The sequence below is a fragment of the Diorhabda sublineata genome, chromosome 1 (assembly GCF_026230105.1).
Source record: "Diorhabda sublineata isolate icDioSubl1.1 chromosome 1, icDioSubl1.1, whole genome shotgun sequence".
Taxonomy (NCBI): Eukaryota; Metazoa; Arthropoda; class Insecta; order Coleoptera; family Chrysomelidae; genus Diorhabda; species Diorhabda sublineata.
In genome coordinates, this window is record NC_079474.1 from 14,824,375 (window position 1) to 14,839,114 (window position 14,740).

The 14,740-nt window shown below is 33.0% G+C and overlaps 1 protein-coding gene across 5 annotated transcripts in view; it reads right to left on the bottom strand.

Moving 5' to 3' along the window:
- Positions 1 to 3,391: 3,391 nt before the first annotated feature.
- LOC130442464 (sodium/potassium/calcium exchanger Nckx30C) overlaps positions 3,392 to 14,740 on the bottom strand; it is a 38,056-nt gene continuing 26,707 nt past the window's right edge. For 2 of the 5 annotated variants that reach the window (XM_056776626.1, XM_056776617.1), the window contains 3 exons: positions 8,686 to 8,827; positions 7,811 to 8,063; positions 3,392 to 6,325 (listed from right to left, as the gene is read on the bottom strand). In XM_056776626.1, coding sequence (XP_056632604.1) covers positions 6,085 to 6,325; positions 7,811 to 8,063; positions 8,686 to 8,827 — 636 coding nt within the window. In that variant the 3' untranslated portion in view covers positions 3,392 to 6,084. Of the gene's footprint in view, positions 6,326 to 7,810; positions 8,064 to 8,685; positions 8,891 to 14,740 lie in introns of all 5 variants that reach the window. The other 3 variants (XM_056776608.1, XM_056776597.1, XM_056776634.1) reach the window with 3 other exon arrangements.

The window sequence follows — 14,740 nt, forward strand, 5'->3', positions numbered from 1 at the left end:
ATTACAAAAATTTTTTAAAAATGTTTCTAATATCCATAAAACTATTTATAACAACTAAGCCATATCTACTTTATATGAGAAGCAGTTGTACTTTGATTCTATACTTGAATATCTTCTTTCGTAATCATTACCAAAAATATTTATTATTGCTATTGCGTGAAGAAGATATTTCCAACAAAAAAATAATAAATTTCGAATCGATATACTATTAAATAATCATTAAATCAAAGTCTTTCCAATCACTACACTTATCATTATAATTTATTCCTATTGAGGTCTTAATTCAAACTAGTTCTATTGAACAGCCTACGCATTCGTATTTTCCACGACTTTAGTGAAAGGTGTCAACTCTTAAACTTGCTCAAGATGTCCTAAAATTCATATCAAACAATAGTTGAACAAAGAACGTGACAACATTAATATTGGAAGGCAAGAAGAAGGGAGAGATATAGTTAGGTTAGGTTAGGTTAGGAAACATCCTTGTTCAAAGTATGGAGGGTAGAGGTAAGGAGGACCATCTCATATGGGGGCTTAGCTTAAAAACTGTCCGCTTGTAGACGGTAAATTATAATTCAAAATTTGACCAGAATGGCGCTCCTGTCGGACGAATTATCATATGAACTTAGTTATTTTAGATAGAGTGAAGTATGCAGTGTTAGAAAATTTTATATTTCAATTGACTAGAGTCGTTAATTCAATATTGGTATAAAAAATCTAAATTGTTCACGTAGTACAAAATAATTTTGTAAATGTAACCTAGAAAAACTACTGTGAGATAACGCTGAATGTCAATTATTTTGAATTGGTAAGAATTTTTGTATTTCTTTCTTTCTCTGTCCTTATTCTCAAATTTTTAGCGCTTTATTTAAAATTTACACTCATGCGATTGTAGCGCCTCCCTAATGACAGATGACAGAATTGTGTATTGTTAGAAAATTCTTACCCAAAGTCATAAGAAAAATTACCGCTACGATTCTAAATCTATAAACAATCGTATACAAAGTTTCAAAAGTTAAATATACGCTGTGGTTTAAGCAAGTCTTATATAATAAGTAGGCTGACACATAGATGACGCTACTAGTATTGTATTCATATAATTTTTGGTTAGTTCTAATCTTCAACAGACACGTGTACGAATTTGGTATTTAGAGTGAAGCGTCTTGGTTAATGAAGCATTATTTTATTGGCAACGAAATATTATTGAAGCAGAAAACCAATAGTTGAAAAATGGTTCGCCAAGTTCAAACTTTTCTGTGACGCCCCAAAGAATCCATTGAATTATCAATTATGATATTCGAAATTCAGTTATGACGATGTATTGAACTGAATACTGATATTCGTAACTTCAAAACATGTAATAGCACTTCAAGTCCACCAAAAAATCTTATTTTTGATATGTTTAACAGCTCATAGGACATTCTTTATAGTTGTAAATACTCTTAAATCGTATAGACTACGAGAAAAAACGTTTTTTTGAATACAGCTGACTCATCTTGTGATTTGTAAATTTTGGAATGTTTAGTAAACATTTGTCTAAAATTCTAGATCGAATGTATTTCTAGGACATCTTGTTTAATTTGACAATTGATTAGAGAATATCAAGTATCTCTCATAACTTCTAAGGTCATGGAAAATTTTTTCTCTTTCCTCTCACCATTACGACGGAATTGAACAAAAATTTTTCATTTAGCGCTAGAGGAATTGGACAATTCAATACATGTTAATTTCTAATGTACTGTTTTCGTGAATTACACTGAGTATCAAAAAGTCTGCACTAACTTTTCAATTATCAAATTTCCAGAAAATCCCGAAATTCTAAATTATCGAACGATGTACAGAGGAGAACAAAAAATAGAGATTTTAATCGAGAGTATACTATTTTCGTTTTGGATATTATCAAATATTTAGAATTGAATTCTATATACCCAAAAATACCTACATATAGTTTATTGTTTATTTTTTATTCCCTATATACAAAAATGTCTTCAGCTCTATACAAATTAGTCCGAATTAGGCTAATTCGAATTCGTTTTGTTCCAATGATATCAGTTGATGATTATGATATTATCAGTAAGATTCAGAGTAGATACTCTTAAGTTGGAATTTCTGGTTGACGACAATCATACTGAACACATTGTATACACCAACACTCACGATTACACTGTCTGACATGCGTTTCGATAACCAAGTTATCGTCTTCAGAGACTGAAGGTAAAATATTGACTGTTTTAAACTAAATTTTCCCACTAATAAACTTTCTTCCACGAAAATTCTCCTTGGCGGGAATATTCATATTCATTCTTTGATTACTAAACTTTAGGCTGTAAGGAATTGGCCCTTTGTCCCTTTTCAAGCTACTCTTACATCTAGCAATTTCAAATTCAATGGGAAACTGCCTATCACAGTTTATGGCTGAATTTTTAATGAGTCATTTTGAAAAGCAAATCAGTCAGTATTTTTCCAGGGTATGGTACAGGTATGTGGATGATATTTTCGCCATATTCAATATGAAGAAGGACACCATTTTCAAATAATTAGAAATAGTAATAGATTAGAATTTGATATATTCAGAAAAACCCCCGCTACGTGCAGGTATATCCTGGATGATTCTTTTGATTCTAATTAACACAAGATAGCCAGTCTCCTTTTCCTGACACATCGTTTAATCCACTTTCCATTTACCATCGAGAGATTCAATTAGAAAAGGACCTACATTGAGGATGTAGCTGTACTCAACGGTTATGATAATAGAATTGTAAATATGTTGATCAATCGTCGTGGGTTTAAGTAATCTCTAAGTGAAACCACTTTTTTCCAAAACCCAAAATGAAAAACAAGAAAAATTCGCTATGATACCTTTCAATCCATAGTAGATTTTAAATTGTTTTATAAATCCAACAATACATTAAAACAATTGTTCGGTAATCCTAAGGATAAAATACCAAATTTGGAGAAGATTTGTATATATGAAATTAGCTCAAGTGTAGTAGTATATTGGGCAGACTAAGAGATCCGTTATTGTTCGGTTTAAAGAGCACATAGCTCATTTGAAATATGGACGGACCGGTAAATCAGGTATTGCCGATCACGCTGCCAGTCATAATCATGACATAAAATAAAATTGTTGAAAAATGTATCCAATAATAATTTGTTGGATGCTTTGAAGATTCCCGCCAAGAAGTTTTTTCCCACTGGAACTAATTTTCGCAAAAGAAAGTTTATTGGTGGGAAGATTTTGTATAAAACATGTAAGTCAAGAGTTTCAGTTGATCTTCAGTCTCCGTAGACGATAACTTGGTTATCGAAACGCACGTTAGGCAGACTAATTGTTATTGTTGGTGTCGTGATGCTGTAAACAGTGTATTCAGTATGTAGATACTCTTGTTCAATGTTTTCTTATTTTTTTTGTCCTCTTCTGTACACCATCTGAAAATTTAGAATTTTTATAACCTGATTGCTACTTTTGAACAGTGTACATACGAAATTCTCTGATATGAATAATAATAGTTTCGACTTTTCGAAACTCATTGTATAACAACAAGTGTATTTATTAAAATAATAATTTATACAGTACCTATCGTAAATATGTTGTTTATATAGAATTTGATTTGGTACTCTAAATCGACTCTACCAAATCAACTTGATTTACCTGTGGAGGCACTAAAAATGTAAAACTCTGAAGAATTTTTGTATCCGAATCTTAATTAGAAGATTCTTTCATTCTTGATCGGAATTTTTGTTAATAAATTTTTCAAATATAGGTTATTAGACTGTCCATATGTATGTAATAACAATAATATTTATGATTTTATTCTCCTAAAAAAACTTTTCTAATGCCGTATACGAAACTAACGTCAATTATTTATAAAATATTTAACTAATATTTAGGCTGGTCTCTTTGTGCTGCCCCTGACCCATATATAGATCAAAACAATCATTTTTTATCATAGTATCATATGTATAGATTCAATCTAAAAACTGACAAATCTAAAAATGTTGAAACATATATTTGTAGAAGCCCGAAAATTACACCTCAATATCAAAATGAATTGTATCTTCGCGTAATGTTCGAATATTTAAGTTTGAAAGAGTATACCCCAACGCAAATAGGCAAGTGGATAAATTAGAGGGGTTCACAATGTCTAATAACTGAGTCAATAGGTAATGACGCGAGTTCAAATGTGGAAGACAGTCCAACCTGCTCTAACCTAACCTCCCAAGAGCTCCCGAAACGAACGAAGTGCTACCAATCCACACTCTCGATTTATTCACGTCCTCGCGTGCTTTGATTCACTCTCGAAAGCTCGCGAGTAAAGGCGAGTTCACATACTTGCACTCGCGTTCACCGTGGAGAGACCAGGAACTGAATATGCATGGTAGGTACCACAGATGCATACGCTATAAAGTAGAAACCAAAATATTGAGATTGAGATAATTCATATTTAATTGTTACAGTTTTAGTTTGAAAGTTAGGTAATGACAAATATTATTAACTTAAATGAAATTGACGAAAATGGAAGTCAGATTTTCATTAAAGAAAAATTATCATCACAAATTTGAAATGATTATCAAGATTATAAGGTTTAAAATATTAAAAAGAGAAAGTTCCATTAACAAATCAAAAAAAAAGGTTAGAAAAATGTTCTGATAAGAGGATCATTGATAATTTGTGAACGGACTAGCTCAAGCAAATTTGGCAAAGAAGAAGTTAATGACGTATTGATGTTAACATGTTAACAATAACTAGTCAAGCAGAATTAATAAAAAAACTATAAGGAAATCATCCAATTGATAACGAAAACTTAATCAAAATTTTATTATGTTTGTGAAATTAAGAGTAGATGTATTTACAATCCATTATAACAATCAATAATGAGTTCAAATGAAAAATCCTCTATCAAATCAACTTTTGTATACGAAATTGAAGTTTCTAAACAAAATTTCAATAATTCCTGTGAGATATTTTCAGAACTACAGGCTCTGATGTTTCCTGCAAATATTTGTATTTCAATGCGGTAACGTTTATTTTACAGAAATCAGTTAATCATAAAAATGGTTGGGGGAAGCAAAATCCGCACTAATTCCAAGTTATACATAGTAAAAGTTGTGCTTTCATAAGAAATAAGTCAACTTACCATCATGGGGTGACAATTACGATTGTGCGCTTGAGTGGTAGCAAGGGTTAAGGTTCTTATAGCATGAATAACTATCATTGAAAAGATTGGAGTTTCGTTTAGATAAGAACTGCGGCTGATGTAGCAGTTTACCAGACTACAAGAAAACCACAGAAAATCTGCAACATGGAATTGATAAAGAAGAAAATAGGAAAGTCCTATTGTACTTTGAGAAAATGGCCCATCTAGTAGCGATGCAAGTGTTTTTGGCAAAAATATGGTTTTGATTCGATGGTGCAAAACACGAATGGGGCTTGTAGGTAATTTATACGACTAGAATGGGTATCTTGTATTGACAGGAACTGAAAATGGAGTACTCGTTAGACAAGAACCTTTGAAGGAGTTGGATAAAGTGCAGTAGACGGTTCCATAACTGCAAATATAGCTAAAATAAAGTGTAGGAATCCAGAAACAAATACTCTGAAAGCTTGAGTAAGCACTTTTCAAGCAATCGAAGGAATGATTAAGATTTGAGCTTTAATATCATAAGATCCACGCTGGTTTGAGACTTCCTAAATTAACTAGAGTGAAATGAAATAGCAGACGAAGAGCCGGAAACGTCTAATTCAACCAAATTCAATAGTGAAATGAACAAGTAAGATTTTTGGAGTAAAAAGAAAAGAAAAACATAATGGAGCAAATTTAAAGATGTGACTTCACATTGTCTGATCATGACGAAAGAGTTAAAGAATATTTGAAGAAATGCCTGATTCAAATCACCGTGATTGATAATTAATTAAGGAACGGTTTTTTGGAACGAGTTTTAATGATTTACGAGGTATAGTTTAGGATTTCATTGTATACGAGTAATTTTTTTGAGACGTTAGTTTAAAATACGACCTATATCACTCTCATTAAACTTTTCTTTTATATTTATAGTTTTTTGTCCTTATTATCTCGTATTTTTTTCTTAAAAAGGACATACTAGATATTGATATTCGAACATTAATGATACAGCGACGAAAACGAAATAGAGCATGAACATGGTAAAACCAAGTCCTTTGTTCATCTTCCATCGGAAGCAGGCTATAGACATAATCACGAAAATAAGCATCATGAAAAGGATTGTAATGGAACAAACCATTCCAACAGAATTTACTTCAACTGGTTTCCCATAAATGATGCCATACAGCAACCAAGGCACTGGTAATCTGAAAACACGAAACTTGATATTATAAAAAGTCAAATGACGTTGAATCTGTTACATTTTTTATTATAGCAACTATTTTATTTGTCGAAATATCTAAGCGCTTTGGCTAATTCAACCCGTTTGTCTACAAATAATATCCAATAATAATGGTATTGATAATACCTAGCAAAATGAGTCAACATCACACCAGAAATGATCAATTTTGACATGTTATTGTTTCGAACTCGTCCATGATATGGACAGTGAAGCCGGTACTGTTCGGTTATGATGGAAGAGTCTAAATCTTAGCGCATGCGTCGGTTCTCAGAAACCGTTCGATTTTGTTTTTCTACATGTTTTTATATATACATTAAAAAAACGAATCTGCAGCAATAAAAGACTTAACATTAACACAAGAAAACTAATTTAAAAGCTATATGAGAAAAAACAGATTGTGCGCTAGCGTGGTTGACAATAGAGTATAGTATAAATAACTATTTTTGAAATTATTTCGTTCAAGTAAACGAACACAGCTGCGGCTATATTATCCCCTTTCATCGGCCATTTCGTTGGTTAACCGGTTTACCAAAAGTTGAAGGAAAACTGCAAGAAATCTTCATCATGGAAGTGACAAATACGGTAAGGAGTTCATAGAGAATTTCCCCATCTAGAATTTCTCGAAATACTTTCAAAAGACGTTAACATTAACTCCAGACAACTATTAATACACAGATGGGAGGAATATTTCAATGACAACAAGCCCGCTATGAAAACTCTTTTCTCTATCATATAAAAGATGTTTCTTCTTAGCAGATTGTAAACTTGTTCGGATTCCATACCATAAAAAAAGAATCGGATTCCTTTAACCCCAGCCATTGGCAAGATTATGGAGAATGTTGTTAACCAGCTAATATTGAATATACTAACATCAGTGACCATCAATACGTAGATGTCGTCACCAACGTTTAGATTGAAAGTATAGAGAAATATGGGGAATTCAGAACAATCGCACTGGATATATTGAAGGTTTTTTACAGGGTTTGGCATATTAATCTTCTAAATAAATTAAGATCGTACGGTTCATTGTCCACATTCATCGACTGGCTTAGTAGCTTTCTAAAAGACCGATCTATCTTATCGATAGACACACCTCAGAATCAGATATCAATAATGGTGTTCCCCAGCGATGTACCTCAGATCATTATCATTAATAACGAATTTGAAAACATTCGGGTTGGGGTGGAAACAATCTAATTGATTTTAATGTAGCACGAAACCAGATGTTTTCACAGCGGCTCAGGATTTGGTCTTATCTTGACATAAAATATCACCATATCCACAAATTCGCTTGTTGAAAAATAATCGGAATAAAATTAATGAAGGTCTCATTTGGATTGCTTTAAAAATAGGTTAGTCTAATGAACTGTTTAGTATAATGAAAAACATCTTTTTTTATTTCGGCAATAACGTCACTTTATGAACACACCGTATAAATTGTTGTACTCACCCGACGGTAACATCAAAAATATTACTGCCGACTGAAGATGAGACAGCCATGTCACCGAAACCTTTTCTGGCTACGATAACCGAAGTAATGAGATCGGGAATGGAGGTACCTGCCGCCAAAAATGTTAATCCCATTACCTCCGGGGGTATTAGTACGGTATCGCCTACCATATTGGCCCACCAAACCATAAGATAAGAATAAGCTGCTATCCATACAATGCTTCCGAGAAATGTTACGGGGAAAAATTTTTTACCTACAGGAACAAGTATAAAAACTATAACCAATCATACTAAATGTTTCTGCAAGAATATTCTCGCAATTATCACCTACAAAGATTACAGGGTGTCTCGCATAAGAATCACCATAGAAACCTTTATGGGAATCCAAAGTATGACGATTGCATTCCCGAGGAGTAGGTAGGAAAATTCGAAAAAAATTAATTCCTTTGCAGCCCTTTAGTTTAAACATACCAAATTTGGTATACTGTATAAAACTAAATGGTAGGAAGAATTCTGATGCGTTAATTAGGGGTGAACTAACCTTAAAATTTCTATAAGAAGTTACGAGATTAAAACAATTTTGAAAACCAAATTATCCATGGTATAAAATAAAACTGTTGTGAGACAATTTTTGTGAAATTTTAATTATAGGTGACCCCTTATTAAGACCCCAGAATATTTCGATCGTCTTCTACTTATTATTGCTTAATGCCCTTAAGAGGGTTGCAAAGGAATGAATTCTGGTCCCTATCATTCATCAAAAATGCACCTCGGTATAGAGTTTAATCGCTTCTAATCGTCATATTTTAGACGCAAATTATTACGCGGGACTTCCTGTATACGTGACTAATTTATGATCTAATGAATGATATTTACCCCTTGGCGACCTCGTATCTGGCAGGGTGAGCCATAATGGGAAGACGATTGGAGCTAAGAGCACATATGTAATTCTTTTTCGAAACCCCGAAGGCCAGCTGATGTCCATAGCTTCGGGAGGATCTTCTTCGACACCATCGACCTGTAGACATACGACTGCTTGTGAAGTTAACGACTTGCGTGCGCGCACCGACGACATGCGCCGCTAAAAAGTAAATTCAAAAAAAATGTAACATCATATTTAATAAAAAGAAAATCAACGATAAAACGAATACAAAAAAAGTAAATAGATACAGATATACATAAATAGGTGCTTACACACGATGTGCCAATTGTCGAAGGTGTTTAAGACAATAATAAACAACGAAAAGAACGAAATGAAAGCTGATTTTTTTCTGTATTCTAGGAACTCTTGGAAATTTCCTTGCCCACTGTTATAAAATGTATTGAGTCTATATTAAGGCAACAACAACAAGCGAAAAGAACTTTTCACGCCGAAGATTTTCTAGCTCTATGTTACAAATAAAACTATGAAGCAAAAAATTCATCTATGTATTTAATTTTACTGAAATTACATTCGCTTGTTATATTAAGTACAACTCTGTACAATTTTTAAAGGTGGTTTTACGAATTGACATTTTCGCTCTTTGATGACCGGCATTATATGATGTGCACCAGTAATTATGGCTCTCACTGAAAAGAGATTTTCTTCCATTAAAAGATTTATCACATAGTGAGTGGACGTGCTAAAAAGCCTGTCTTCCATTATTCTTAAATATGAAAAACAAAAAAATTATGTTATTAATTTAAAATTTCGATCTGAACATCTTTTACTACTATTAGTTTGTTTTTTCTTGTTTATTTTTTTATTTAATTTGAGTGAATATTTAGAGAAACTATGGGATTCTTTTATTCTACATTTTCTCAAGGATTAGATGGATTGAATTATTGAATGCACTCACTCATCATTTTCCTCATCTTCGATCACTGAAACCAAGCTCTAATTACGAGCTTCAAAGAAATTAAAATGTTAAACGACATGAAAAACCTGAGAGTAATTATAATTATTAAGATAATGAAAGTTGAAAGTATTAAAAACGGAGTAGGCTGTTAAAAATATTATAAAACGGATAATTTCGTGGGGTCCAGCATGCGATAAAAACGAAGACGTATGAATGTTTACCAACACAATAATTTTAGTTCTTGTACAAAAGCCCAAAGATAAAATAATTCAACATCTTACCATAAAATACGAAACTACGAACAAGATGCAAATAGATAACGCTTGATAAAATACACAAGCAAAAATGCGGAAGAAAGTATTTGATACGAATAATTAATAAAGTAGATAAAAACTCATTTCAAAATTCGAACCAATTGAAAACACGTAAAATTGTAAAACATGCAAAAAAATAACAATCGATTCCGTAAACGATTTCAAAGAGAAAACTACAAGAAACAACAACCAGATACAAACGAGATATAAAATATACAGTATGGAGCAATTATTTTGGTTTTACTGTGAACGTTTTCTTTAAAACGAGTGCGTGATCTGTAAAAGCGTTTCTTTAATTATTCATACTGTCTTTTGTTAGGGGCGCAACGGGGTACGATAGTTAGAAAGGGATTTGATTCCGCCGTAAGCGACCGATGATATTACCATCCCTCACTATTACTTATTAAATTAATAAACGTAAATAAACGAGTAAAATGTATCTGCCTGTAAGGGCGTTCGGCTTAAACAGGCTACCAGACGTGAACGGAGCTCTTTTTGTACCCCATTCGTTATTTTTTGTGGAAAACGAAATTTCAAAGCAGAAACCATAAAGGAAAATGCCACACTTCATATTTCATAGCATATTTTGAAATCTCATTTGAGATAGATACTTCAAGATATTAGATATGGATGCAGAACAACAGAGGAGTACTTAATCAATAGAAGCTGGCAGTAGATGCGGTAATCGGAAATGGAATTGGCAACAAAAAAGCTTTAGTCCAATATTATACAATTTCAGTAGTTCAAGAAACAGTTTACAAATATCGAAGTGTCTTTAATAAAAAACAAAAGTTCGAATGCATATATATGGTAACAGACATCTAGTCAGAAATATCAGAAGATGGAGTTGCTATTTAAGTTTTGAGACAAACAAAAACAAGTATTTATAATTGGATATGGTTCCATTGTTTTTCATAATATTTGTGCTAAATAAGGACTGTACGGAGGATGAACCATCAATTCGATGTTTTGATTGATCAATAACGTTTTTTTTTTGAACTGATGTGAATGAATCGTCTTCGATAGGTTTTCCTGATTTTTGCGAACATTTCTGGCCAACAAATGCAGTCGAATCTTTGCTTCGAAGTGCTTTGTGCGTAAACAACTTTTGTTTGGTTTTGACTTATCAATTGTTGTTCAATCGTCACGAACTTTTTTTGATCGATTGGCAAATTATGCGGGATCAAATCTATTTACAGCCAAATGTTCATAGAAAATTGAATGTATGCGAGAGGAATTAATGCCTTGATCTCACGGTATGTCACAGATGATTGATCCTGTAGCGAAGTGCGACCAGGATCGAATTCGGAAAAACAGTTGATAAGAAGACAATATCTGTGCTATGCGTCAACTGTGATCAGAAAAACACTCAATATTAACAAACCACAGCTGAAATATATAATACAAACTAAGTTTAGTGGAATATTATTTCTACGATTGCTGTTACAGCTTATTTAAATACAAAAGCATCAAAGCATCGACTCTATTCATCAAATTAAAGCGAATTACCTTATTTTTTTGCCGACCCGGTGATCAAATGCCAGTTTTAGAATATAAAAATAGCAATATTAGTTAAAAACAACAATATGAATAATTATTTGTATAATCTACATCGTTTTGAAAGGTGAATATGTTTTTAAATGAATGTGTGAACAAAAAATTCAAATTCAAACAATACAAACTAAATTTACATTTGACTGATATGAAAAATAATTTGAAATAAATTTAGTTTATCAGGAAATATATAAATGTTTAGAGTAAAAAAATTGTAGAAAGATTATTTTTAATTATTTGAAAAAAATGCTTTTTAAGAAGTCGATAATCGGCGATTCCTAATTACTAGGTTTGTTTTCAACTGCCTCCCTCGTAACCTCAATACCCCACGAAGTTGGACGACCTGACGATCTTCAAGCGTGAAATTTCCACTATTAAAACAATTAAACCAAAGCCGTTCGCTCTATATCTTTCTTTTCAATCTCATTAATTTCCGTGCTTCCACGGCTGCTTTAGACCACAAATACACAAAAAATATACTGCAAAATTGTAGATATACCTACTAAGGAGGTTATCGAAGCCTAACATTTAATCCGGAGTTTATCAAATGTCAGTTTTTAATTTGCGTAATTATGTTGTCAATAACACAAAGTAATTAACTTATATTTTGTGGGTAAAAGGCTTAAAATGCCATGTCTTTGGAAGAGGACTCGTCCTAATACTAATGACCCCCCTTTGCCAGGACTCTGGATCAGCCCTTGCCCATCTCCTGTGAAAAGGATATACAAACCATTAGAAGTTTTATATACTGACACATTAGAAAATGAATCATTCAGTTGATTGGGGCAAGGGTCAAATTTTGACTACAAGAAGAGTCAATATAAGCTAGAAATGCATTCTCCAGTACAGTTTTTTGCACCTTTTCTGATGATAGCTTCGTATTGGGGATCAAAATCAATTTTGCAGATAGTGAGCTAAGCTAGAATCCCATGCTTGGTACCCAACTTATGAATGACTTCTGCTTCTTGCCTGATAATTTTTCCATCAGAGCAATAACTATTTTTCCGTTAATTTTCTTTTGGTTATCATAATCACAGGGGAGGCGATATTGGGTCCGGCTTCCCAAGTGATTTTCGTCTTTTAATATAGATTCTAGCTCTACTTCCATAGACAGTTCACCAAGCAGAAACATTGAATATACGAGGATGTATTGATATCTAGTTAGCCTAGACCTGCTTCATGCATAAAGAGTTACGCAATAAGTTAAAAGAAAAAAGATGTCCATCGAAATTGTGAAAATCGAAAAATTGGAGTATCGAGCCATCATCAAGTGCAGATTTACGAAGATATGCTTAATACGCTTGGTGATCAATGTTCTTCGTATGTGACCCTGAAAAATTGGACTGCAAGCTTCAAAAGAGGTGAATTTTCCATTAAAGATGATGACCGATCCGGAAGGCGGCCAGTTTCTGTGTCAGTCCCCGAAAATATCGATGCAGTTTATGACATGATTTTATCAGACCGTCGAATTGGGCTAAAACTGATATCTGATCTGAAGCACTGAATATTTCATACTAACGCGTTCATCATATAGTTCACGTCAATTTGGACATGAGAAAAATTGCTGAAAAATGGATCAACAAATGTTTGAATGTTGACCAAAAGCTTGCAAGGGTACAAGCATCGCATTCTATCTGTGCTCGATTTGAAAACGACTTCTCAAACCAAATTGTTACTATGGATGAGACTTGGGTACATTTCTACGATCCAGAAACGAAGCAACCATCGATGGAATGGCGGCACTCGAGACCTAAAAAGTTTCGTGTCCAAAAATCTGCTGGAAAAGTTGTTACTTTAGTTTTTTGGGATAGCCATGGAGTAATCATGATTGATTTTTTGGATTTAGGGTAGAACAATAACTAGAGATTACTATTCGACATTACTGACCACTCTACGGGAAAAAATTAAAGAGTAAAGACGCGGAAAGCTACTCAAAGGTGTTTTATTTTTGCAGGACAACGCCTCTGTACACAAATCTGATGTTGCCATGCAAAAAATCCGCGATTTAGGGTTTGAGTTACTAGAACACCCCTCTTTTTCACCAGATTTGGTTCCGTCTGACTACCATCTCTTTCTTCAACTAAAAAAAAGTTTAAAAGGTCGTAAATTTTCTTCAAACGAGGAAGTAATGAAAGCTGTGGAGGTCTGGTTTGCAGAGCAATAAGAAACATTTTTTTTGGAAAGTTCTAGAGACGTTGCAGGTTCACTGTAATAAATGTAACCAATTAAGAGAAGAATATGTTGAGTAATAAAAATATTTTGACATTTAAATTTTATTTGGTTCTATAGTAGGATAAGAATTTTTCAATATATCTTTACAGCCTAACATCACCTCGAACATAATTCTTTAGAACATTTCCTCGTCTTGTTAGATTCCAACCAAGTAGAATTCACGTTTTGGTTGGCCCTTTCAACATATCCTTGTGATTGGATGTGGCGTGGTTTACCATGTACGATTTTCAATTCTCACCTCAGACTTCTTTGACTACTTTGTTAGCAAATTCGTTTTTCAAAATACTAGACGCTCCGAATGTGGTGAAAAAGTCTAGTAAATGATACTACACCTCTTCTGATCGCTTACTTTGTAAAGAAAGCTGCTGCACGAGTTTTGTTAGATAATCTTGTGATTATCTATTAGATCAGCATCTTGAATTAAGCTCGTTATTGATAATCGGTTTCACAACTAGGCTTTTTTGGTAATCTTTTTTTTCTTTTCTTTTCTTTTTTCTTAATTCTTTCATTATTGTGACTTTACCACTTTTATAATTAATGAGAAATATTGATCTTTTGTAGACAATTGATTGTTTTTTCCTTTACTTGTAATAAGTACAGGGATTATTCCATGAAAACGTTTTTTCATTTCATCTACCATCATCAGACACCGATACACGCCGTATTTCGCTAGCATTGGTGTTTAATTCATCAAATTGTCTGAACAATTTTGTTGTTGTTGCTGACTGTTAATATATACACAGGCAAAGCAAATGCTGTACATCAAGCTCTAGTCTAATCATAGATCGACATATTCTCGTGGACTGTCTAGAACTCCAAGTAGACAGAAGAACGAAAAAAGTCTCTAGTGTAATGTATAAAAATTCAATATTTCTAGAGCAAATACGATACTTAAAAGACATATCAGTTATTTGTATCCCTATGACTGAAAGTGCTACTTTTTTGGACGAGTAACAGATGAGTTCAACAAAGTAGAATTTCAGTCGAGGCGTA